Below are 24,294 nucleotides of genomic sequence, written 5' to 3'. Positions count from 1 at the left end.
CAGCATCAGCGATCCGACGCGGATTTACGCCTGCTCATTGATTACCTAGAAGGACACTCTGTTGACATTCCACGACCTTTTGTCCGCAGCTTGTCGTCGTTCGTCCTGCGAAACAATGTCCTGTACAAAAGAAATTTTGAACATAGTGCAGAGACTTTTCTGCTCGTCGTACCTTCAAAGTTATGACTCGAGATATTGGAAGCATGCCACGACGACCCATCAGCAGGACATTTAGGAGTGAGCAGAACATTCGCACGCATCCGCATGAAGTATTACTGGCCGAAGTTATTGAACTCTGTGCAACACTACGTAAGAACCTGCCGGGACTGCCAAAGACGTAAAATACCACCATTCAAGCCAGCAGGCCTCCTACAACCGATACAGCCACCGGAAACTCCATTCGCACAAGTGGGAATGGACTTACTTGGCCCCTTTCCCACATCGTCATCGGGAAAGCGTTGGATCGTAGTTGCAACTGACTACCTAACTCGATATGCCGAGACAGGGTCTCTTGTCAAGGGAACGGCCAGTGAAGTCGCTGATTTTTTCGTCACTAAAATAGTACTACGGCATGGCGCTCCTAAAGTTCTCATCACGGACCGAGGAACCATTTTTACTGCCCATTTGACACAGTCCATCATGAAATTGACGCACACGAGTCACCGAAAAACCACCCCATATCATCCGCAGACAAATGGACTGCCTGAACGACTGAACCGCACACTGACTGATATGTTGTCCATGTACGTGGACATGGAGCACCGAACATGGGACAGGATACAGTTAAACCTGGATATAACGAAGTTGACAAAAGCTCGCAATTTTTCGTTACATGCAGGTTTTCGTTACATGCAGGTTTCGCGTGAAGGCTCGTACGAATGATGCAGAAACGAAACCAAATAGCTCAATATATCCGCGAAGGTGAACTCACCCTTCAAGCATTTATTTTACACCAAAAAACTGCGTAATTTGCGCTTGCTTCTTCGGCACAAGTGACGGCACAACACGCCGCTCCAAAGAAGCTAAATCGTGTAGAGCTCCTTCATCGTCGAGCGAGCCGACGAAACGGCGCATAACGTCCATTGCGTTCATCACCTCCTTTGCAGAAGGCACGTCACACGGATCTGCCTCACAGGCACCATCATCACCGCCATCGGGATTTTGCACGCTTTCAGCTACTGCTGCATCAGACATTTCTTCTGTAGCCACGGCGGCGTTGTCGGCAAACAAAAAGTCAGTCAGTTCAACGTCGTCGGGTACACCACCGCTAGTGCATAGCTCGTTCCACGCTTCGGCCACATCGGACGGAGTAGAAAGGTCTTCCTCCTCTTCCTCGTCGGCACCAGCCCGTGCGTTTTTGGCTATTCCGGCCTTTAAAAAGCAATTCGCGATAACTTCTGCCCTGACCTCTTGCCAGGAGGCAGCAAGCATCTCGACTGCTTGATAAATGTCGATCTTCATCTCCCGTTCCAGACAGATGTCGAGAAGTATCTTCTGGATTAGTTGGCGCCGGTAACAGCATTTAAAACTGTTAATGACCCCTTTGTCCAGGGGCTGTATTAGAGACGTGCAGTTGGCCGGGAAGTAATGCAGTTCGATGTTCGACAGCTGCAGGCCCTCGACGTGGTGCGCCGAGCAATTGTCCAGCAGTAGGCAAACTTGACGGCCTTGACGCTTGACGTCCTGGTTAAATTCCTTCAACCACTTAGAAAATATTGGCCGAGTCATCCAAGCTTTGGAATTCGCCACATACTTCACGGGCATACACTTCGTCCCCTTAAAACACCTGGGACGGGCACTTTTGCCGACGACTAGCGGGACTCGCTTGTCTGTGCCGTCGAGGTTGGCACACAGCAGAATCGTTATGCGGAGCTTGCTCTGCTTTCCACCGCGGCAGTCATCGCCTTTTAACGCTAGCGTGCGGCCCGGAAGCATCTGATAAAATAGAGCCGTCTCGTCGGCATTGTAGACATCAGCCGCCTCGAAGCGACTCAGGATTCCAGGCAGCTCGTCAGCCACCCACGAAGCAGCAGCATCGCTGTCTGCGGAGGCAGATTCGCCGCTGATTACTCTTCCGACGACACCATGCCGGCTCTTAAATCCCTGCAGCCACCCGTTGCTTGCCTTGAAATCATCATGGCCCAAGATACACGCAAAATCCTTTGCCTTCTGTTGCAAGATCGCACCACTTATGGGTACATTTCTGGCTCTCGTGTCCAAAAACCATGTGAACACTGCCTTGTCCACATCAGTGTATGTGGACAGCTTCAGTCTTTTTTTCTTCGAGCTTGTTCCCGACTCCACTGCGTTTCTGATGCTGTGTTCCGCACTCAAAATCGTTGATAATGTGCTCGCTGGAATGCTGAAACGGGCGGCAACGTCCTTCTTCTTCTCGCCCGCGGAGACAGCATTTAAAATTGCGAGTTTGTCTTCAAAAGACAGAACTTTTCGTTTTCTGGCAGCAGAACTCATCACGACCAACCGACGACGTAGTTAGAAGCGGAGACGCACGACTACACGCCGACAGGCAGGCCCAGCACCTCCAAAACAAGTTGGACAAACCAGTACCAGGGCACAGTTGACACACGCACACGTGCAGAACGCAGGACAACACTCAAAATGGCGAATGCAACGCATCCACAGAGAAAGAAAAAAAAGTGACGCATGTCGTTCGTCATGGAGTGTCGTTCGTCATTGTCCCTCTCCCTTCCCGCGCCCTGGCAATGAAAGAACCGGCTATCAGCGTTGCTTTTCAAGTGAATTCTTACACATAAGTGCGTCTAAGCCGTTGAAACAAATAAAAATCACTAAATAAGAATGCTTGTCCTCAAATCTATACGAAACAAAATAAATCTGAAAGAGAAATCAGCTGCCGATACCAATGCCACCTGGCGTCACGCTAGACAAGCAAAGCCTGAAAAGACTGCTACGTTAGGCACGGAGCGGCGCTAGTTGCCGCCATCATCATCATCATCGCTAACTTTGCTCGGTCGCGGCAATCCCTGGCGTTCGCGTAGCTGCTGGCTCCTTACAATATTAATATTCAATAATCTAGAGCATTTCTTCGGCCGAATTTTCCTTAAAAGTGCAAAAAGTAATGACTGATCAGCTTTGGGAGTTCGTTACATCAAGGCTAACTGCCGCAACGCGTTCGTTGCATCAAGGTCGAAAATACATGGGCTTCAATGGGGGCAGCGTTGGGGAATTCAAAAACTTCGTTAAATCCAGGAATTCGTTACATATAGGTTCGTTACATCCAGGTTTAACTGTACTACCGTATGCCACGTTTGCGTACAATACCGCTGTGCAAGAGACGACTCAAATGACACCTTTCCAACTCGTTTTTGGCCGGACCGTCACCACAACCCTCGATGCAATGCTACCAGTAGATGAGACCTTCGAAAATGACAATGACGTCAGCGACTTCACACAAAGAGCTGAAGAAGCACGGCAGCTGGCGCGACACCGCATTCAGCAGCAGCGACAAACTGACGTGGACCGATACAACTTGCGACGAAGAGACGTCCAGTATGCACCTGGAGACAAAGTATGGGTGTGGACTCCCGTACGGTTGCACGGCCTATCAGAGAAGCTTCTTCGTCGTTATTTTGGCCCGTATAGGATAATTCGCCGAATCAGTCCGTTGAACTACGAAGTTGCTCCAGAAGGTCAAGTAACCTCATCACGACGGCGGCATCGAACAGAAATCGTCCATGTCGTCCGAATGAAACCGTACTACGACAGGCAATAACTGCTTCTGCCTACAAACCTTGCGAATTCCTGAAAGTCTGGAAACCACCGCCTTCTGTATGCGCATCGGGACGATGCACTCTTGGAAGGGGGACAATGACGCAAGATGATTTCAAATTACGCGCCAGCCGCCTCCTGCGTCCGTCCAGCTGCTTACTGCTACCTGCAAAAGATAGCGGCAGTGAAGCGGGCAACACGGGCCCGCAAGGCACGCGCAATCGGAGCAACGTGCCATCAGCGCGGGACACGAGGGAAGAAGAAGAGGTGCGGGTCTCTTGCGAAAAGACTGTGGACGTTCTAGCGAGGCTCTCGTTTAGCTCTTTGTCGGGCACAAGTTCGCCCTAGGTAGATTGATTAAAGCAACGTCACTCAACTGTGCGTTACAATATAGAGCATAATTCGATATAAGCCTGCTAAAAAATTGGATGTCATAGAAGCACATACCGTTTATTAAATCACTTTATTGATGAAACTAGCTTAGTTTCTCATGAAATAGTCCTGTATTTTCTTTTGCTTGGGCAATTTCGCTGCTTGTGACACACACACTTCTTCACATTGTCTAAGGAGTCAGAGCAGCTGCGGCCGCAAGCTTCCGCATTCGCACAGAAGCACCGGACTAGTGCGAGAGCACCAATCACCTCGGAGGATCTGGGGAAAGGATCGTTGTTGCTTTCCTCATTGTGCCCACTTTCACTTGTGCTCGGTACGATGTCGGCAATGTAGTCATTGTTTTCGGGCCCTCCCGTGGGCGCAACACCATCATCTGCACTCACAAACCCATTGACCATTGATTCATCAACAGCTTTCGGAAATTCTGACAGCTCGCTCCAAACTTCAGCAACACCGGCAACAGCTTCGTTGCATCCATCGGAATTTACAGTCGTCACCGAACACCTGGAAGCCGGCACGTATCAAACAATTTCGGATGAACCACTTGTACACAGCCGTGCATACGCGTCAGCCGCCATGGGCACCGAGTCATGAGTTGTGCTGAGAGTGCTTCTCGGAATCTTGCACACTGCGGGGACATGCGACTTCTCACCGTGTTCAACCCGTTTTATGATTTTGAGCTTCACAATGAAAGGCGAATTCTGCTGCTTCATCACGGCAACACTGCTGGAGAAAGCCCACAAGGCGCAAACACAATTAACTGGAAAAGCAGCGAGACAATTCGCGCTTGTGTCATTTTTAACGAGGGCACAAGAGCCACTGATTGGCTGTCTGAGCAAGCGCTGCAGGCAAGCCAGGATCATTCTTTGTAGAGGGGTGTTGCTGGCTCGCCCAAGGCAGCGTGGTCACGGTAGGGAGACGCGGTTGGATAAAGCTGCGCTGCTGGCTTTCCCCGTTAGGGGAAAGCTAACTTCTGAGGGCACTTTTCCGCCGCTTGAAGTTCGATATATCGGGAGTTGCTATTTTTTTTTTCGATGTAAGTGTAATTTTTGCTATATATACTCGTAACTATACTGTGTTCAGAAATTATTTGATATATCAGGGTGTCTACCAACCGGGAAAACTGGGAATTCTCAGGGATTTTGAGTAGTCTGGAAAAACTCGGGGAAAACTTAGGGAATTTGTGCTTCTATCAGGGAAAATTGGCTGTAAATTTATTGAAAGGGAACCCAAAGTCACGGTAATGCTGGCCCGAGTAAAAGAGAGGAATCGTAACGAATGGTCTTTGACGCCGCCTCATCGGCTGGAGGAGTTGTCAGAGTACAGTCAACGAGCGATTTTCCGGACGCTAGATAATTCGGACTGCTTCGTGGCACCAGTACCCCATAGGGTGTATAAGAACGCTAAAATTTCAGGTGCAAGAACCCTTCGCCGTCAAATTTCCCGGACTTTTTGCCGTGACCGCAGGTCTGAAACGGCATTAATAAAAGCTGCAACCTCCGCCATTTTGATAACCTTGCCGCCTCGAACCGGCACACTTGCACGCAGATCCGCTGGCAGCCGTAGCAACCACCACAGCAATGCTAGGCCTAGCTTAAGCTTCTTGCCGTTCTGTACCGCGTTTTTCATTGAAAGAATTCGCCGCTATCAGCAATGGCACCGACACCGCCTTTGTGGTCATCGCGACTGGCTTCGAAGTTCGGAAAGCATGGCGCGTTGCATAATGTTGGTTCCCGAAAGTCAGCTTCACCGCATTACAGAAGTGTTAAGGCGCGCTCACACTAGCGGGAGACTTCCCGCAGCGGCACAGCGTCAACGTCACCGCTGCGTCGCAGCTCCTCCGAATGACGCTCACACTGCGCGCGTTTTTTCACTGTGGTTGTCTTGGAATGTAGAGAGAAGAGGCGTTGAGGGAGGACCCTAACGAGCAGAGAGAGAAGGGGATAGTCACGTGACACCAGAGAAGACTGGAAAGCGCGCTCTTTTCCCGCGTCGTCGTCTTGATCGTCTGCTAGCTCTCCTCCCTTCGCCCTTTTTGTCACGAGGATGGCTGGATCGAACGATGAGCTGTTGGCTACGGTAAATGTACTCATACTTGCTTGTTCGCTGCTTCTGCACCGTCGCCTTAAGTCGCATGTTCATGCTGGCAAAGCAACCGCCGAGTGTCCCGCAGCACGCACGCAGCCTCCGCCGACGGGGTCACTGAACTGGGACCGATGTCACAGTTCACGGTCGGCCCCCATTGGCTGTTCTTGTCAGTGGCACGGGAAAAATAGCTACTGGACCCATCGCTCTGCGGGACAGCACAGCAGCCCGTCTGCGGGAGAAAAACTGGTTTGTGCGGGAAGCGGCGCGCGGACAACGTTCTGTGTTGCACGTTTTCCCGCCAACGCGCCTTTATGCTGTGAAGCATAACAAGTGTGTGAAGGGGCAGCTGGCACAGGACACAGTATGACATATATCCCTTAATTATGCACGCGTACACCCGCCATCTTCTGTCACAGTACGAGCTCCTATATGCCTAATTTGTGTACTGGCAGGCCTTCAGAACTTTTTCGGGCGTGCCTGTGGCGATTTGAACCCTTAAGTGCTGTGAAAGACATGCATTCATTTTTTTTTAATGTTTTGTCGGCCCCTAGGGAGTCCGAAAAATTGGACGCTGACTGCACAATTGTCTAAGAGGATGCTTCAAATAGTCTGTGTGGCGAATGCGCAGCCTAAGGAAAAAAAGAAGACAAAGCATCTAGGCATCGAGAAATGAACGGGGAAGGAAGCACGCTGCCGCTTTTTTGAGGGAGCTTGCACTCTAAAAGCAAAGTGTTGGCGGACATGGAGATGCAGGTGTCCGTCACCCAAGTAAAGAAAAAAAAACAACCTTTTTAAAGCAGTGAAACGCAACACTGAGGCCTTGTGCGTGGGCTGAGTATGTCAGGACAGTTGAGGTTGACATACCAGCTGTTGCGAGAGAATCTAACTTGTGATAAAGTTCGGGCTGCACACCAGTTAGCTTGCTATCAATCGATAGAAATAGCTCATAGTTGAAAATATTCTGTTTGCATCTTTTTTTTTATTCGCATTTGAGAATGTTCGACTCAGTTTGCAATGGGTTTTATTATTTTCCTTCGAAGATATTTTATTCGCTGTGCATTTTACTAACCCCTCCCTTTTGTTTTCTTTTTGAATAAAATGAACACTACCCCTTACTATTCAAACTGGATTATGTTTTTTTTTATTTTTTATTTTTTAACGTGCTTACTAGAGAGTGACACCATTGGGCGACATGATGTACGGAGCCCGTCTTGACATGAAACAAAGTTCTGTGTCACTCGGGAAATATTGCAAAGGGACTCAGGGAAAACCTGGAAAACTCAGGGAATTTGGAAAAATCAACTTGGTAGACCTTTTATATAGAATAATTCGATGTAAACATGTTTGATATAGTCAGGTTCGACTGTAGTGGGATTTAACTGTACCTCTTTGTAGGTGCCATCTAAATGTAGCAGCACTTGCATCATTGAGCAAAGTCTTATCTACTCTGTGAGATCTGTAGGTAGTGCAAGAACCAGCCAAAATTGAAGCGCAGGCCTCTTAGTCCGGAGAATGCTGAACTGACTCTCCTGTTGGCTATATGAAGGTGTACAGGCTTCAAGGAACTTAAGGTATGCACTGAATGTGGCAGCTGCCCAAAAAGCATATGAATCTTGTACAAAATTTTTGCTCCATCTTACACACACTAAATCTTACAACTGAATCCAGATATGCAAGAAAACCATACTAGGAGTCCGTATTGGTGCAGTGCGGCGTATTTTGACGTCAGTAGTATCTGTTTCATGGGTACCATGTTTGAACCACATCAGTGTACACCCTTTTGTGAAGGTCATTAACTTTTTGTTTCACTGCTTTAAAGTATATAATAGCACAAGCTTAGCAAGTGTGCTGTGCAAGGGCACAAGGACCTTTGTGCCCTTGGACAGCACAGTTAATTAATATATTGGGGCAGTGCTTTGCAAGTAGGAACTCAAATGGGATTCGGGCATTCATGCACATGCACACATACACTTGCGTTTGTGTTCAAATCTATTGCAATCCTCATTTCAAACACTTCCTTCTACATCTGCGGTTCCCTTTACAATGGTTTCCTACATATGTATTACACAAGGGTTCTTTTCCTTCAGTTCTGACAATTTCGTATCACCTTCCTGAGCTAGCTGATACTGGTGATGACAGAGACTTGGCGTTCTGCTGGAAAGGGCAAAAGGAATGGAAAATACAAATAATCCTTACTTAGTACAGCCTACTCTCGTTACAGCAGACCCTGATAATCTGTCAATAAATGTCTGTATTATTCGACGTTCGTTATACCCGAAACGGCTCACTTCTGAAACTTCGGTCGCGATGTGTAACAAGTAAGGAACGTAAAAAAAATAATAATAATAATAACACCTCAGTTTAACTCGAGAGGCGAAGCGCGGATTGTGATACGAAATCAGTAGATAGCTAAACGAAATAAGGATAGTAGTTTTATCAGTTCTATAGAGTTGTAAACATTCGCTTACTGAATAAATTAACAAGTATGGTGTCACACGCGCACAAGTAAACATGAACACTTCACACTTGTTGAGCACGGACACTCGCTGTCAAAGCGCTGGTGCGAGCAAGTGCAGCAGCAGCAGTGAGCGAATTGACCTTCATGCTGTCTCTCGCTTCAACACGAACTAAACATAAAAAGCACAGCACATACGAAGCTGCTGGCACTGGGTGCACTTTATCCACATTGCAGATCACTTTCAAGATATGGCGGCCGCGCGGCCACGCCGTAAGCAGCAGCTGCCTAAGTAGAACCCCTCTCTCTCGTCTCTCCCCCCCCCACCATGTGCCTCATGCGCAAAAGAAGGTGGTGCGCTTCCATCCCACCTTCCTCCCTCGTGCGTGCGACATTGAGCCACAATCGTCGGCTGACCCTCGCAAGTAAGTTGTGAGCCCATGTCGACACAGCAATAGTCCGTATTATACGCCCGAATTTGACAAAAATTGCCGCTAATTTCATCCGCTGTAGCCAATAGTCTGTTGTAGTGCAGTCCGTTGAAAGAGACCTTCGTTGCATTAATAAAATAGGTAAAGCAAACTAAGGTTGATGTACGGTCCGTTATATCCGAAATTGTTGTACGCGGGTCCATTGTAACGAGCTTAGACCGTTGTACAGCTCCTGGTTGCTTCTGACTGGGAATATTTAATGCTTACTTAAATGCGTTAACTTGCTGGCACGCCTTCTTTTTTACAGACTCGGCCATCAAGCATGGCTCCCATGCCACCTTCGTCTTCGCCATATCGGTCATCGTACAACCGTGACCAGGGTGATGTGACCCCAGATGGGGACAGCTCGCCTCCGCTGGCCAGCAGCCCCAGCAAGGAGCTGCGCAACCACGCGGTGTCACCCGAGCCCACCTCCCATAGTCGAAGCAGCAACAGCAGTAGCGGCGGTGGCAATGGTGGCAGGGACTCCTCCTCGTCCCTCGGCAGCTTGCAGTCTCCGCCTGCATCACCTACCAAGTCAGCGTCACCGGCATCTCCACGAGTTAATGATGCAAGTGGCAGCAGTGCCATTGAGCCTCTCCTTAACGAGGTGGGCTCATGCTACAAGTTAGGGGGGGACATGGCAATTAGAGATATAATACTTATTTTCAGACCAAATTCAATTAAAATACAGACTTGTTCAGTTTTTCAAGCTGGTCTTAAGAGGGCAATTATTTTTTATAGGTCAAGTAATTATGGAGGTAATTAAAAGTACACTACTATTATTTATGGAGACAATAGATAAAAAAATCTGGACAGAAAGCTATAATTAATGCATGAGTGGACAGCAGAATGTTTCAAGAGTGAAATGCTGCAAGCTGTTTTCAAATCCAACAATAATTAGCAATTTAGCAGCACATCAAATCCCATTGTTTACATCGTGGCTACTAGGTCACAAGAACAAAAGGAAAAAAAATAACAGGAAAATGGAAAAACAAGAATCTGCTTGCAGCATTTCAAGCTTTGCGCATTTAGCTTCATATGCCAAAAAAAAATTGCAGCTCTAGCTGTCCTAGATCATGAGATATTGTTGCCACAAACAAGCAAGGTGAATGAAAAGCTCGTTTTGAGAAAATTGCAAAAAACACACACCTTCATTTATTCAGGAATATTGTGAAATACCAGCCGTAACAGGTTAGTATGCCTCTGGCAGATAGTCAGCTTGAGAACTGTTCCCAGTGTGGCGATTCTTCAAGGCTCGATTCATGTTTTTGACAGATCCACGCTTTTGAGCTGAAGCGTGCATTCGCCACCGGTCTTTCTCATTCATGCGGTCATTGCCTACTCTGCCGGGGTTGAGGCTCAGCTCTTCGAGTGTAGAGGCGGACACTCTGAAGCTGCCTGCATTGAATTTTAGCACCGCCTTCCCCACAGCCGCATCTACAGTAAATAGATAGGCATGGCGCTCCTTTGGTGAAAGATAACAGATCATTGAGTGGAAGCTCTCGTTGCTGTTTTGGGTCTTTCCCCGTTGGCACCCTTCGAGCAGTTTTTTTTTTTATCACTCAGGTGCTCGTAAATGGGGAGTAAGGTCTGACAAACATGAGGAGACAAGTTGCGAGCATGTTTCGGTGTAAGTTCGCACCTGGCCTGTGCAGCATTTTGATGGCACCAGGAGTTGGGCCCTGTTGGGCAAAGTGTATAGTTTGCAACAGTGTCATTGGAGGTGATGTGATGGTACGTAGCCATCACTGCCTCGTGCATGCCATCCACATCTCCTGTGTGTGTGTCTTCAGCGCCCACCCATAGTACGCGCTCAGCCTTGTGATAAGGTCTGCTGTCAGTCAACCTTTTCCGCCAAGACTCTGAAGGCCCGAGGCTTTGTGCTTCGTTACAAAGTTGCGCAAAGCTGTGCCCATGTGCTTTTGCACATGATTCATGCAATCCTCCTTGTCAATCTCTATGTATCCATACACCTTTTTTTCTTGCCAGGCAAGGTATGTGCGACTGTCCCCATCACTGAGCACAGTGGTGTAGCCAAGGTTGGGCCGTTCGAGGGACCTCCTGAAAAGAATAAGGGTGGCCTCCACTTCCGTTTCTCCTGACCTCTTGTCAGTGTTCTTCTGGTACTGTGACTGGCCTTCCAATCTTCGAAGGAAGGATTATCTTCTTTGAGGCCCTGATCGCATGCAGCGCAGAAATCGCTCAAGACAACATAGTCAATAACAAAACCAGTGAACAGTCCAATCACGGTGCCGACGCCGATGTGCGAGGAATGTCCGTGGGTCATCCATGATCCATTGTATAGCACTGCAATGTTTCCGGGTTTGCTAAGGCACAGTTTAGTGTAAAGATCGTGAACCGACCGCGTACACCTGCTTATCAGGGTTGGGGCCACGCGATCAGCTGCAGGTGCTGGCTTTCGCTTCACCTACCTTTGCCATGTCTTCGTGTGGATTCCGCGACGGCTTATGTTCATCCTTGAGAACACATCATTTAGGGCTGTTTGGCGATTTCCAGTTGCCTGCATGGCGCGAGCGGCGAGCACGTTCACAGAAAACTGGTTCACTTTTGTGCACCGTGCATGCACGGCGAGCTCCACTTCGACGACACCAAACTGCAGTAAACGGACATAAGAAGCAACGTGACAGCAAGTCCGTATTTATGCTCTGCTCTGACTATATTTAAGCCCCCACTACATATTTTGCAATTGGCCACCGCAAGCATAGTGATCTAAACTGACAATGGTAAACACAGTCCCGTCAATGGGGCATACTGCAGTATCGGTGCTATGAGCTAGTAAATCTTGCTTGCTCTCCGTCACGGGAGTTGATGAGGGGCGCTGCAGTTTTTCTTGCATTTTCCTTTTGCCCTCTTCCAATTCTGCAGGCTGCAGGAACTTCGTGTCGTGCCCATGGATGTTGACCACACGGTTCTGAAGGCTTGTGGCCCCGCGCGCAGAGGAAAAAACATAACTACTGTTTGCCATAACTGCTGCGAACACAAAACCGTGGTCGGTATCAACGCACTCATGAATGACAACTACACTGTTCTCAATGCATGCGACCAACATGGTGTCATGCTCAGCAATGTTTCATTGTTTATGTGAATACCACATAAACAACGAAGCATCATCACACAGCCCTGAAAGTAGCACCCTGCCAGCGAATCAGCTCTCTGTGTAGCTGCCTGTTTGTAATCATGAGCCTGCAAATGACATACGTGTTTTGTTCTCTAACATTCGTAGTAGCATTAAGAAGCGTGATGATTTAGGTAGTCTTGTCAGCACGTCTAGTGCAGACATTTTAGTCCTCACCCAAACTTGGCTGAATTCCAAGATATCGAATGATGAAATCTTTAACTGCGAAAAGAATATCACTACATATCGATGTGACTGCGATGATAGAACAGGAGGAGGTGATCTGATAGTGACGGCCGACCATCTGCAGTCTTCACACGTGCCACTTGTATACACATCAATCATCGAGACACTATCTTTTGTGCATGCTATTGCCCTCCGAATGCCCCGTCGTCATTCTGTGGCGATCTTCATGACATACACAGTCGTCGACCGTTTATTCGGACCTCATGGGGACTGTGGAAATGTCCGAATAAACAGGTGTCCGAAAAAGCAGATTAAGAAAAAAAAAAATGAAATCCTTTATTTCCACAGGCTCTGCAAGTAGGCTTGAAGAAATCGTGAATGCGCCATTGCATGCTGTTCCGTTTACCCGCAGTCAGATAAGCCTGAATCTCGGTGAGGGTCGTACGGTCACTATAGGCGGCTGAAAGCAGTCACTGCTTGTACACGCTCCGCATGCGACGGCAGTGTAGCACATGGTCCTTCATCTTCCGACTCTGAGTCATCGTCTGGAAGTGCAGCAGAAACCTGACGAATGATCTCGCCGTCGTTGAGTACTGCGCATGTCAGTACAGCAGTGTCAGCACCTGTGAAACTTGTCAAATGAGACGGTGCCTGGAATCGCAATGCAACCACTGCGCAGGTCTCGGCAGAACATTTTCCGCGTCAGTAGGGAGCACATTGGAAGGCGACAAATCTTAGGCCTCCCGGCACCCGCTTGCCGGCATTCCCCAGCGCAGTCTGCGTGGTCACTGTTGCCACCATTAGACCCTTGACGTGATGTTTCCGTATGCTGCGTTGGATCACTGGAACCTTGACACAGTGCACAAACCAAACACCACCGTGCCGGCACCAATTGCACAAACGAAAAACGTGGCCTGCTCGCAGCGTCGTGCGCTAAGAAACAAATCAGCTGCTGGATTGTCTTGACATGGCTTACTAAGCTGAAACCGGAACTGCTGTAGAGACACTCTATCGAACCAGGCAGAAATGGTGATGATGAACGGGGATTTCCAGTAGCACCACTTCGTGGGGCAGCAAGGAGGCTCCATTCAAAACAAAAATGGCGTTCAGCAAGTCGAACCATGCATCGGTCAGAGTCAGTGCATGGTGCTCTTGAGTTGGCTCATGGAGTGTCTAAAAAATCAGACGAGAGGTTGCAAGGTGTCCGAACTTTCAGCAGTTGTTATGCATTATGGTCTATGGGGAGAATGGTGGTGCCACGAAGCTGACTGAATAATCAGGCATGGCCGAATTTTCGGAGTCCGGAATATCAGTCGGCGACTGTAAACCGAATTTTTGTTATATTTCCTTCTTCGCCATTGTTAGTAGTTGGTGACTTCAACCTGCCAAAAATAACTTGGTCCAGTGCGTTGCCCTCCATTCTGGATTCATCATCTGACACGGTTGGCTTAATAAATCTGTGTGCAGACTTGAGCTTCTCTCAGCTAACTTCCCAGCCGACTCGTACCACACCTACTTGTGCTTATATCCTCGATCTTGTTCTAACTACGTCTCCCGATCTTCCATATTCAGACATTTCTGCCGGGCCTCAGTGACCACTCCTTCATCCAGTTTGAGCTTAAAAGTACTAATAGGCGTATGCGATCTGGTCCATAATATATCGGAGATTACTTGAAAGCAGATTTTTCTCCCATAAATGCAGAACTAGGGACTTTTTTAGCTGAGCACATGCCATACTTTGCTAGCTGTACTGTGAAAAGGAATCGGTGAATTTTTATAGAAAAAGTTCATCTTGTGCCTAAATCTAAACCTTTTTGTGTCATATCTGGCCAACATCGCTCTGCATGGTTCACTGTGGCATTAAAATGTCTTTTAAATAAAAAGAAACAAATTTTTCGCAGAGCCAAGACAAGTGGTTGTCCTTATTTCTGGAATGAATACCAAGCCATCGCTTCAGAATATAAGAATATAAGCTTCCGTCATTGTTGATTAACAACTCCAAAAAATTTTGGAACACCATTGCTGGTCCCAAGCATAAAACATTAGCCCTTAACAACAGCAACAGCGCTGCCATTCCTTCATCACCGTGTCCTCAAGTGCTTAAGGTTGCCTTTTCTAAAGCTTTTCTTCAGCAATCATCTGTTCCCATCCCCTGTTTTTGCCCGGTGCAGAATCCTTTAATGGACCCACTTGTATTTGACAGTCTTGGTGTACAAAGTTTAATTAGTAACCAAAATGTTTCATCGTAATCAGGAATTGACGACATCAATTCCAAATTTTTGAAGAATACAAGTGTTTATTCTTCCGTTTACTTAAGTGAACTGTTCATGCAGTCGTTGTACTTGGGACAGTTGCCCAGGGACTGGAAGGTGGGCAAAGTGGTGCCAATATTGAAGTCTGGTGATACTCATTGCACCACCAACCGATGTCGTTAACAAGTATCCCATCTAAAATGTTTGAACACATCGTATATTCTAATTTGGATAAATTTCTTGAAAATCTGTCGTTTTTCTTCCCTCATCAGCGTCCATAAATGGTTTTCCGTAAATCATTTTCGTGTGAGACGCAGCCCATCTCCTTCACCCATGACTTATCTGATGCATTAGACGAGGGATTATTCATTGATTCATATTCTTAGATTTCTGGAAAGGATTTGATCTTGTTAATGACCAACTACTTTGTTTAAAGCTCAGCAAACTGAACATTGACCCTAACATTCTTTCATGGATCGAGAGTTTTTTGCGTAACAGAACTCAGTGTGTCACTGCTAATAACGCTGATTCTTCACCATATTCTGTTACCTCAGGCGTGCCTCTAGGTTCGATGCCGGGCCCATTATTGTTCCTAATATATATTAATGATCTACCAAACTCTATTAACTCCACAATCAGACTTTTTGAAGATGACTGCATTATTTACTGAGTAATCTCTTCCATTTCAGACCCGTCCATACTACAATGTAACACTTGGCTGTTGAAACTGAATTCAAGCAAATGTAAATGTATGCGTGGTTCACACATAACGTGAATCCTAGTGTGTACCATATTTCAGGCTCTGTACTTGAACAAGTGATGGTGTATAAATATTTATGGGTTCATATAACTGATAATCTTTCATGGCAACTTCATGTAGATCATATTGTTTACAATGCTAACCGCATGCTTGGTTACTTGCGCCGTAACTTTTCTATGGCTCCACCTTCGTTAAAGCTACTACTTTACTACAAAACCCTAGTGCAATCTAAATTAGAATACTCAAGCTCTGTATGGGACTCGAGCCTTGAAACCCTTACTAATAAATTAGAATCTGTACAGAATCGCAGTCCCCGTTTTGTATTGTCTGACTTCACTCGCACTGCTAGCGCAACTACAATGAAAAGTACCTTGAACCTTCCTAGTCTTTCCCTTCGTCGAAAACTGTCCCGATTGCTACTTTTTCACAAGATTTATTACCATAATCACTAACTAAAAAAGCGATCTCCTTTCCGAGCCATCATTCATATCACCTCGCGCAGATCATTGCCATAAGGTATGCATTCCATACTGCTGGACGAATGCGTATTTCTACATCTATACCGAAGACGGCCTGCGCTTGGAACAACCTGCCCACGTCTGTTGCCAGTATTTCTGACACTTGTTTGTTTAAAAGCGCCGCGCGAGATTATGTATTTAAATAATCTGCCTTGTGTTTCGCGTAAACTTGTGCTTTTTTGCTGTTTTTCATGTTGTTTTTTTTGCTCTATTATGACTAAAACGCTTTTTTTCCCACTCCCTTCTGTAACGTCCCGCTGGGCCTTGAAGGTATTGAAATAAATAAATAAATAAATAAATAAATAAATGCTCAAGAGGCACAAATAGGCACGAAGCGTTCGTGTTCTGCTGATGACTCTGGCAATGTGGACTCTGCTGCAATGTTCCGGTTTGGCGCCAGCAGCACTTTCGCATTGCACATTCACAACGCTCCGCACTCTGAGGGTTGTCCAAGTTAATCATAGTGCAGCCAAAGACAACTGAATTAACAAGAGCTTAATGCCATTAAATCATGCATGCGGCCTGCCAGTACCAAGGGAAAACTCCGAATTATTCGATTCTCCGAATTAACAAGGGTCGAATTAACAAAGTTTTACATTACCGTCGTAATGATTATGTGGCTTCTAACACATTTAGACCATCAAATAGGTGGCCCACAGTACGCAATTCAGCAGCAGCAGCTTTGCACACTTCATTTTAAAACAACAACACAATGTGTCACAATCATTGCTGCTGCTTGCATCTGGACTTGTAGCGGCAACTTGTTGTACCTTGAGCAAGCTTACAGTCATCATTTGAATTACCCACCAAGTCAGTGTCACTTGCCACTCTGCATGCATGTCGTCACTATGCTCGCTATCTATGGCCTCCATGCCAGTCACCCTTTTATGCGAAACTGTTTTTACAGCTCTAAAATGTGCAATTGCCATTAGCCGATGGCCATTTAGGCTAAATCATGTGGAATGGGCACTTTCACCCATGTATCAGTGATGTGTATACACACTATTTCACATATTTCGGGTTTGAGTCAGATGGAAGTGTGAGTAGTAGTGTACTTTTACCAGAAATACAAATTTAAAAATGTTATGTTTGTTGGAGGAAAGTGGCAATGAGACATGGTCTACAAATTTTTATTTAGAAGGAGCAAAGAAGTGTGTGAAGATGCACGCAAAAGGTGTGCGTAGGCTCAATATATTTTTTGCCCCTAACCATTGTGGGGAGGGGGTAAAGAACTTGCTGCAGTCAATGAACGCCTCTACAGTGAAATAAATGACGAAAGAATAATTCTGTCCCGGTTCTATTGTGGGCTGTGCACTGTGCAACCTTTACAACGAAGTTATCTATATAACAAAAGATTTCGGAGGATCCAAGTACTTTATTTTAAAGGCGTTCGACTGTATACATTGGTTTCCCCTGCCCCACTGGCCCGTTGGCAATGGTGTTCTGGACATGAGTGTAAGGTCACAAGTTTGATTCCCTGCTGTGGCGACATCCTTTAGATACAGGCAAAACACACACTTGTGCACTTGCATTTTACATGCATGTTAAAGGTTCCCAGATGGTCTAAATTGATCCCTACTATTCCACTACTGGGTCACTTGTAACATGCTATGCAGCTTCAGGAGAGCCCCATCACTCTGACAGTCACATTTGTTTTGATGTGTACTAATTGGCTAACCAGTTCACATGATGCCATGACTTTGTGCAGGCTCAGAGGAGGCATAAGAACAGCCACCGCAACTCCGGCGGAGAACTCACTGAGGCTGTTGATGAATTACGGGATGCATTCGAGCGTGCTGAGCGAGCTTGCCCAGGCATCTGTGATGTCTTTCTCTGTGAGATGCTGCACCGGCTTGCACCTGGCCTGAGCCTCCATCGGATACAGGATGCCCTTCAGCGGCTAAGGTAGGTAGGGCATCCAGCAAGTTGCATATCAGCACTGAAATCAGTGCAGTGCATGAGTGCGATGGTGCTTTTAGGTAATTTCATGAATATTATTGTTGGTGTCATCTGGATGTGCCATGTATCTGGCCTCGTATTCACAAATACTTGTCTTACTTAATGGGGGACGCGGGTCTTGAAATCGCGAAAAATGGTCAAAAATGGCAATTTTCAAAAATTGCGTTTTTGAAGTCTTTAATGTCCCAACTATGCCTCTACAAAATATTATGGCTCAATTCCTACTCGAAGTATAAAAAAAACGGCAATTTAGAAACGTCGGTGAGCCGAAATTGAACGCCAAGCGTGAAGGTTTGCCTCATTTTCAAGCTACCGTAGCTCCGCGCGACGCGAACCGATCGGCGCCATCTTGGTCTCGTTTGAAAGCTGGTTTCCCGCTCTCCATTCTGGCGCCCCTCGGCACGCTGTAGACCCTCGAGCAGCGGAGCGATCGGCACTCCAGGCACCCGTTCTCAAACGCGAAATCGTCGCGAGACAGCCGCTGATTGGGTGAAACGGGCGCCTCCCCGAGGCGCAGCCCTCTGATTGGCCGTGACGCATGCTTCGCCTGCCGCGGCCCCGCGGCCGCGTTGTTCGACTCCTTACGTCGTCTGCTTTCGCCGGCGCGCACGTCATTTTCGCACTCCTCGTTGTTTCCTAGTATTTTTCGTTCTGCCTTTTTCTTTATCGTTCTCGTAGATATTTTGGCTATTGAGTCGCTTCTTTTAACCACGAATTTCTTGCTTTTGCGTGCCTGGTGTCTTTGTTCCGCGTGTCACGATGGCGCGAGACGCGCGCTTGGAAGCAAGCACGCGAAAAGCAGTCAGCAAAAAGAAACGCGCATGGAATAAGAAGAGCGCTACATCGTCGAGAACTACAGCTTTGGTGATGCCGCAAGCTGCTGTACCCTTGGTGGATGCGGCTGGACTGAGCTCGCCAACAACAGCTTCGCCGGTGGACACGGCTGTACAGTGCCGACCGGTGTCAACTTCGGTGTTACCGCAAGTCTCTGCAGTGCCGGTGGATGCGCCTGGACTAAGCCCGTCGAAAATGCTAACTTTTGAGACGCTGCAAGTCGCTTCGGATTCCGTGTCGTCGGAAGCGGCCGAGCCGGCAGACCTAAGCCTAACGTCGACTTCGGCGTTTCCGCACGCCGCTTCGGCGCCGACGGACGCGGCTGAACCGAGCTCGCGTGCTCAACGCTTCGACACGGTGTTTTGCGCGGAGTGCGCAGGGCGCGAAAAGTACGCAGCCAACATCAAAACTTCATTGGCGAAGAAGTTCGCGAATTCCCGCAAGTTCGAGCTAATGAACGTCGGCACAGCAAGTGAAGACGACTTTCGGAGCTTTTTTTTGGTCAAGTGCCAATGCAATACAGAGGTTTTCACAATCTTTACATGAACAGATTTCTGTGAGTTTGGTGTTATTGTGTTCAATAATGACTGGGCTGCATGCTAAAGCATTAAAATTTTCCATGTGATAGGTAAACAAAAGTGGCAGAGTAAGCAAAACTTTGAATGCAATTTTCTCAGCTTTGCTTTTTTGATCAAATGCCTTTGCCTTACAGAACTTTTCATAATGTTTGCATCAACTGATTTTATTGAATTAGGTATCATTTTTTTCAGTAAAACCTCAGCTACATCCTAAAGCTCTCCATTTTTCATTAAACCCAATAGACTAGCAATTAGGTCAGATGTAATCTAATTACTCCCACATTGTTTTTTTCTTCCTACTTTGTTATTCATTCATGACCTATATGATCACTTTTTAAAAACTTCTTTAGCTTTAGGATGTGCAGTGGGCCCTTGGAAATGACAGCTATTCTTTGAAACTAGTTTTTTTAATTAAGAAATTATCATAATGGCCCGTAAAAAAAGACCTATGTGGGATAAATTATTTTGCAATATTTTCATTTCTAGATGAGATATATAAAATGTGAATATATATTTGGGATCAGCATTCAAAGATACATCTGCATGCCAATTTTCAGGAAGATATGTTAAGAAATAAAAAAAAAAGTTTTCAAGACCCTCATCCCCCCTTAAGAGCATTTTCTTAGAGGTGTGTGAATTATCGAAAAGTTCGAATATTATCAAATAATATATTTTTGATGTCATATTTGATTCGAAAAACAGGTATTTGAAAATTTTATTTATTTATTTGTGTTTATATATACTGCAGATTCAATGAGATTATTGCAGCAGTGGGATGAACAACAAACATACAAACATTTATAAACAAGCTTGCGCGAATTCTTTCAGTGGTAGTGAACGGATGTTAACCGGTATTAAACTCCAGACTTCAATTGTTGATGGAAAAAAACTTTATTTAAAAAAATCATTGCGGGCAAAAAAGGTTGAGATATTTAGAGCATGGCAACTCCTTGTACGTGAGGGTTTGGAAAAAGCCAAATAGTTATCTAGAGAGAAGAGACGAGGAGAATTGATTAAAGTGTGAAGGAATTTTAGGCATTCAAGTTTGCGATGCTCTGCAAGAGGAGTGAGACCAAGTAGGGGAAAATAGTTAGACGGCGAAAATTCCTTGTCATATCTCCTACAAACAAAACGCACTGCCTTTTTTTGCACTGATTCTAGTTCTCTTATGTCGCAGTGTTTATATGGATTCCTTAAAACCCAGCCATATTCAAAGATGGGGTGAATGAGGATTTTATATGTAAGAAGTTTAGCTTCTTGAGGGGCATGACGCAGCTTACGATGTGAGTAACCTAGTCATTTAAGGGCCTTGTTTCAGGTGGCATCAATGTGTTTCGACCATGACAGATCACATGTTAGTAGGATACATAAATATTTGAATTCGAAGACCCTATTTAAAGTAATATTGTGAAAGGCATAGGCAAAGAAGGAAGGGCATGAGTGTCGAGTAAAGGACATAGAGACAGTTTTGGAAAGTTGATATTCATTTGCCATGCTTTGGACCAGTTTGGAATGTTCGAATATTTTGGTTGAGTATGAATATCCAAATCAAATCGAATATATTGCTGGCTGTGTGTGAGTTAACATGGTTTTTAGCATTTGTTTCTGTGTAATCTAAGAATATTGGGGCGATTTTGTGCTGAATTCTGTGATGCTTTCGTGCCGCTAGCAAAAGTTTACCTGTAAAGCACATTTAGCCACCCAATTTCTAAACTCGACGGGAAAGCCAGCCTCTCAGCAGCAAGGGTCATGAGTTAGCGGACTGCGAGGGTGCACCCCCCCCCCCCGTATTCTCTCTCTCTCTCTCTCGTTTTTTTATAGTGTTAAGGGATCAGTGTCACAGAAAATATGGCATAGACCACCCTTTCTGTAAAAATAATTTTGGACCACGTATAACCAACCCTGCAAGCCCTCCATGTAGTGCAAGGAAGTTACTGAACCAATTGAATTTGTGAAGGTAAAATATGTCACAAAAATTCCATAGTACGACTTACACACAATCTACAGACATGATAGCATCAGATTGTAATTTGAATATACGAGAAAACATAATTCTCTTACGCAGAAACTCGAAACACAAACACCTTTGCCAAATCTCAAAGGCCATAGAGCAGTGCACCCAGTTCCTTGCAACAGCTCCAGATGGCGCTCGCTTCCGCCACATCGCAGCCCACGCAAGAGGCCACGTTTTGACCAGAAAGCTCGCCTTCGTGCATGGCATTTGCTGCCAGCATTACCTGGTACACATTACGGTTGCGTAAGCTGCGGTTGACGCAAAACGTGAGGAGCACCCAGGTATCTTTGAATGCTATCGTGTTCCACTCTTAAAGTGAAGCCTAAGCGTTGTTACGTTCCTGCGGAGGCTGGCGATTTTTGGGGAAACGGCAGTCCCCAACCGAACGGCACCACCATGTCTACTGCGGCAACTCGCTTTGTAAGGACGACAATATGACAGTCCCCAACTGAACGGTGCCACCATGTCTACTGCGGCGACTCGCTTTGTAAGGATGACAATGCGGCAGTCCCCAGCCCATCGGCTCCACCATGTCTAGGCACTGCCGGTGGACCAAGCATTGTTAGTGGATTCGCTGTCACCGTCACAGTTTGTTTGAAGCGGTGGAACTCCTGGAAGAAGGTGTTTTGCGGCGCTGTCTCGTGGGTCGTAGAAGTCATCAAGCATTTAACAGATGCGGCAGCCACTGTCTGCGGAGTCAACCCTGGGATAAAGAGGCACCTGCTCGGGGCAGGACCCGTGTCTGCGAGAACCCTCTCACCTCAGTGTAATTACTGAAACCTGTGTGGAAGTGAGTGTGTAAACTTTCCCTCAAAGGCGGGTCTGTTACGATGACTTTGGACGCTCCGAATTGGACGACCGTTGAACGGCTGTTTTCCCTCACCTAGGGATCTAGGGAGGACAGAGTTTATAAGCAGCCATGGCAGGGCTGCTGAGTGTGCATCCTCTCTCAGTCATGCTAGACTGATGAACTGTAACGTTCTCATGTAGATGCTGTAAATAAATCCCTTATTCCACGTTCTCAATGAGAACAAGGCCTTCCCTTCAACAACGTCCTCAGTGTGGATGAGTTGGACGACGGCATGGGCCAGCTACCATCTATTTCATGCCCTACCCGAATCATTTATTTCATGCCCTACCCATTTTAATTCATGCCCTACCCGAAACTTTATTTTTCTTCTCGCAGTGCCACTCTTTACATTGAGCTTATTGCTTGACAGCAAGTGTGATAAGTGACAACTGGCACAGAGTCAAATGCCTCCCGAGTTTGTGGGCATTTGATCTGATATAATAACGCACAGGCTGACAGGAACAGCTAGTGGGAATGACTAAATTTCCCAAGTTAAACATGAGCCAAATACACAATGTTTTGGTACAACGGCTTACTAGTCTAGTTTTGTAACATTGACAATGCTATTGCAATGTTCCAACATAACAAATTACCCCAACTTGCTAATGAATACACGACGATGCATAACAATACTGGTTTGAACAATATATTGGTTATAACAATGAGAGGCTGCTACATCGTCAACTTTTGTATATTTTCCGTGGTGAAGTTGAGGGTTCGATGGAAGCCCGTTTGGTCGGGATGAAGCATGAAGCAATAAAACGACGGACACCAACCAAAAGAAGTACTAAAAGGCAATAAATCTAAAGGACGTTTAGGCTTCCCTACAGAAGCCTTGTTCAGAATGGGATGAAGGAAAGTTCACGGAAGCTTATGTATACTTCAGAATGTGACGTAAGAAGCGCATATATGACGGAGAAAGAGTTCCCTCATTTCGATTGAGCGTGTGATGTGTTTTTTGTATCTCTAGCGATTCCTGATACAGCCGCAATTTCAGCGTTCTTTCTTGGCCGATAACTCTTGAGCGATCCCAGTCAATCTTGTGGCCTGTTGCATCCATGTGCTCGGCAAGGGCATTCGAAACTGTACGTTTCTTTTCGACATCTTTCTGATGCTGCTTCAGTCTCTGTCTGAAGTTGCCCGATTCACCGATGTATGCGTAGTAGCAATCTGCTCAGGGTATCTTATTGACTACGCCGGGAAACGAAATGGTGGTGAAATAACCCACTTTCTACATTGCCCTGATGCTGCATTATCGGTAAAAACGATGAAGGCTGGCTGTTGGGTGTCCAAGCCAAAAGGTTGTGAAATGCGAAATCCTTGAAAAGAAAAGAAGAAAACGCGAAATTCAAGCTGCTTCACGATGGGCCGCTGCTCCAACAGTTGCCGCGCGCTCATTTTCCAGCCATCCCCGCGCGCTCTCTTCTGTTGCCCTTCCACCTCTCCGAACACGAATGGGCTGTGCTCGTAGCTCTATGCCGCTCCACCCTCCGAAACACGAATGGACTGTGCCAACTGCACCGCAAGCAGATTTCTCGCAGGTTGCTCACTGGCTCCTTATTCAGCGCCATTTTGCAAACAGCGTAATCGCTCACGGTTGTCTTTGTTGGTTGCGTTGAAGTCATTCCTGGCCACGCAGTTTCTCAGCCTTGCTTGACTCACCGCCGAAACTGAAGATGGCTCATTCGCCCACTGATCATTGGCAATGCATGACATTGCCAGTGACAAGAAAGCGCATGGCTGTAGGCTTGGAAACTAAGTGCTTCTAACCGATGAGACTATTGTCGCGAATGTGCTTGCCTCAAATAGTGACGGAAACAGCGGCAGCAATGCTGCGGTAGGGCAGGCTGCCTCACTGTTGTCCTCACAGGAGGTCTGGCAGATGATTCTGTACCTCTGGGGCTTCGTTTTTGTGAGGAACCTTTCGCTGCACTTCGTGGAGCACTTGGATGCCTTGGAGAAGTATGTCGACAAGCTTCGCGTAAAGCGTGCAAAGCTGACGGACATAGGCTTTTCTCGTGCAAGCCAGTGAGAAGTGCGTGGTGAGATGC

At 46.5% G+C, this 24,294-nt stretch overlaps 1 protein-coding gene across 5 annotated transcripts in view; it reads left to right on the top strand.

Moving 5' to 3' along the window:
* The window catches only part of GckIII (Germinal centre kinase III), a 201,607-nt gene that overhangs the window by 169,428 nt on the left and 7,885 nt on the right, over positions 1–24,294 (top strand). For all 5 annotated transcript variants that reach the window (XM_070531556.1, XM_070531555.1, XM_070531553.1 and 2 more), the window contains exons 6-7: positions 9,422–9,763; positions 17,717–17,913. In XM_070531556.1, coding sequence (XP_070387657.1) covers positions 9,422–9,763; positions 17,717–17,913 — 539 coding nt within the window. The remainder of the gene's footprint in view (positions 1–9,421; positions 9,764–17,716; positions 17,914–24,294) is intronic.

Source organism: Dermacentor albipictus, chromosome 1 (genome assembly GCF_038994185.2).
Source record: "Dermacentor albipictus isolate Rhodes 1998 colony chromosome 1, USDA_Dalb.pri_finalv2, whole genome shotgun sequence".
NCBI classification, from domain to species: Eukaryota; Metazoa; Arthropoda; class Arachnida; order Ixodida; family Ixodidae; genus Dermacentor; species Dermacentor albipictus.
Note: the sequence above shows the minus strand (reverse complement) of the source record. Positions and strands in the feature narration are given on the sequence as shown.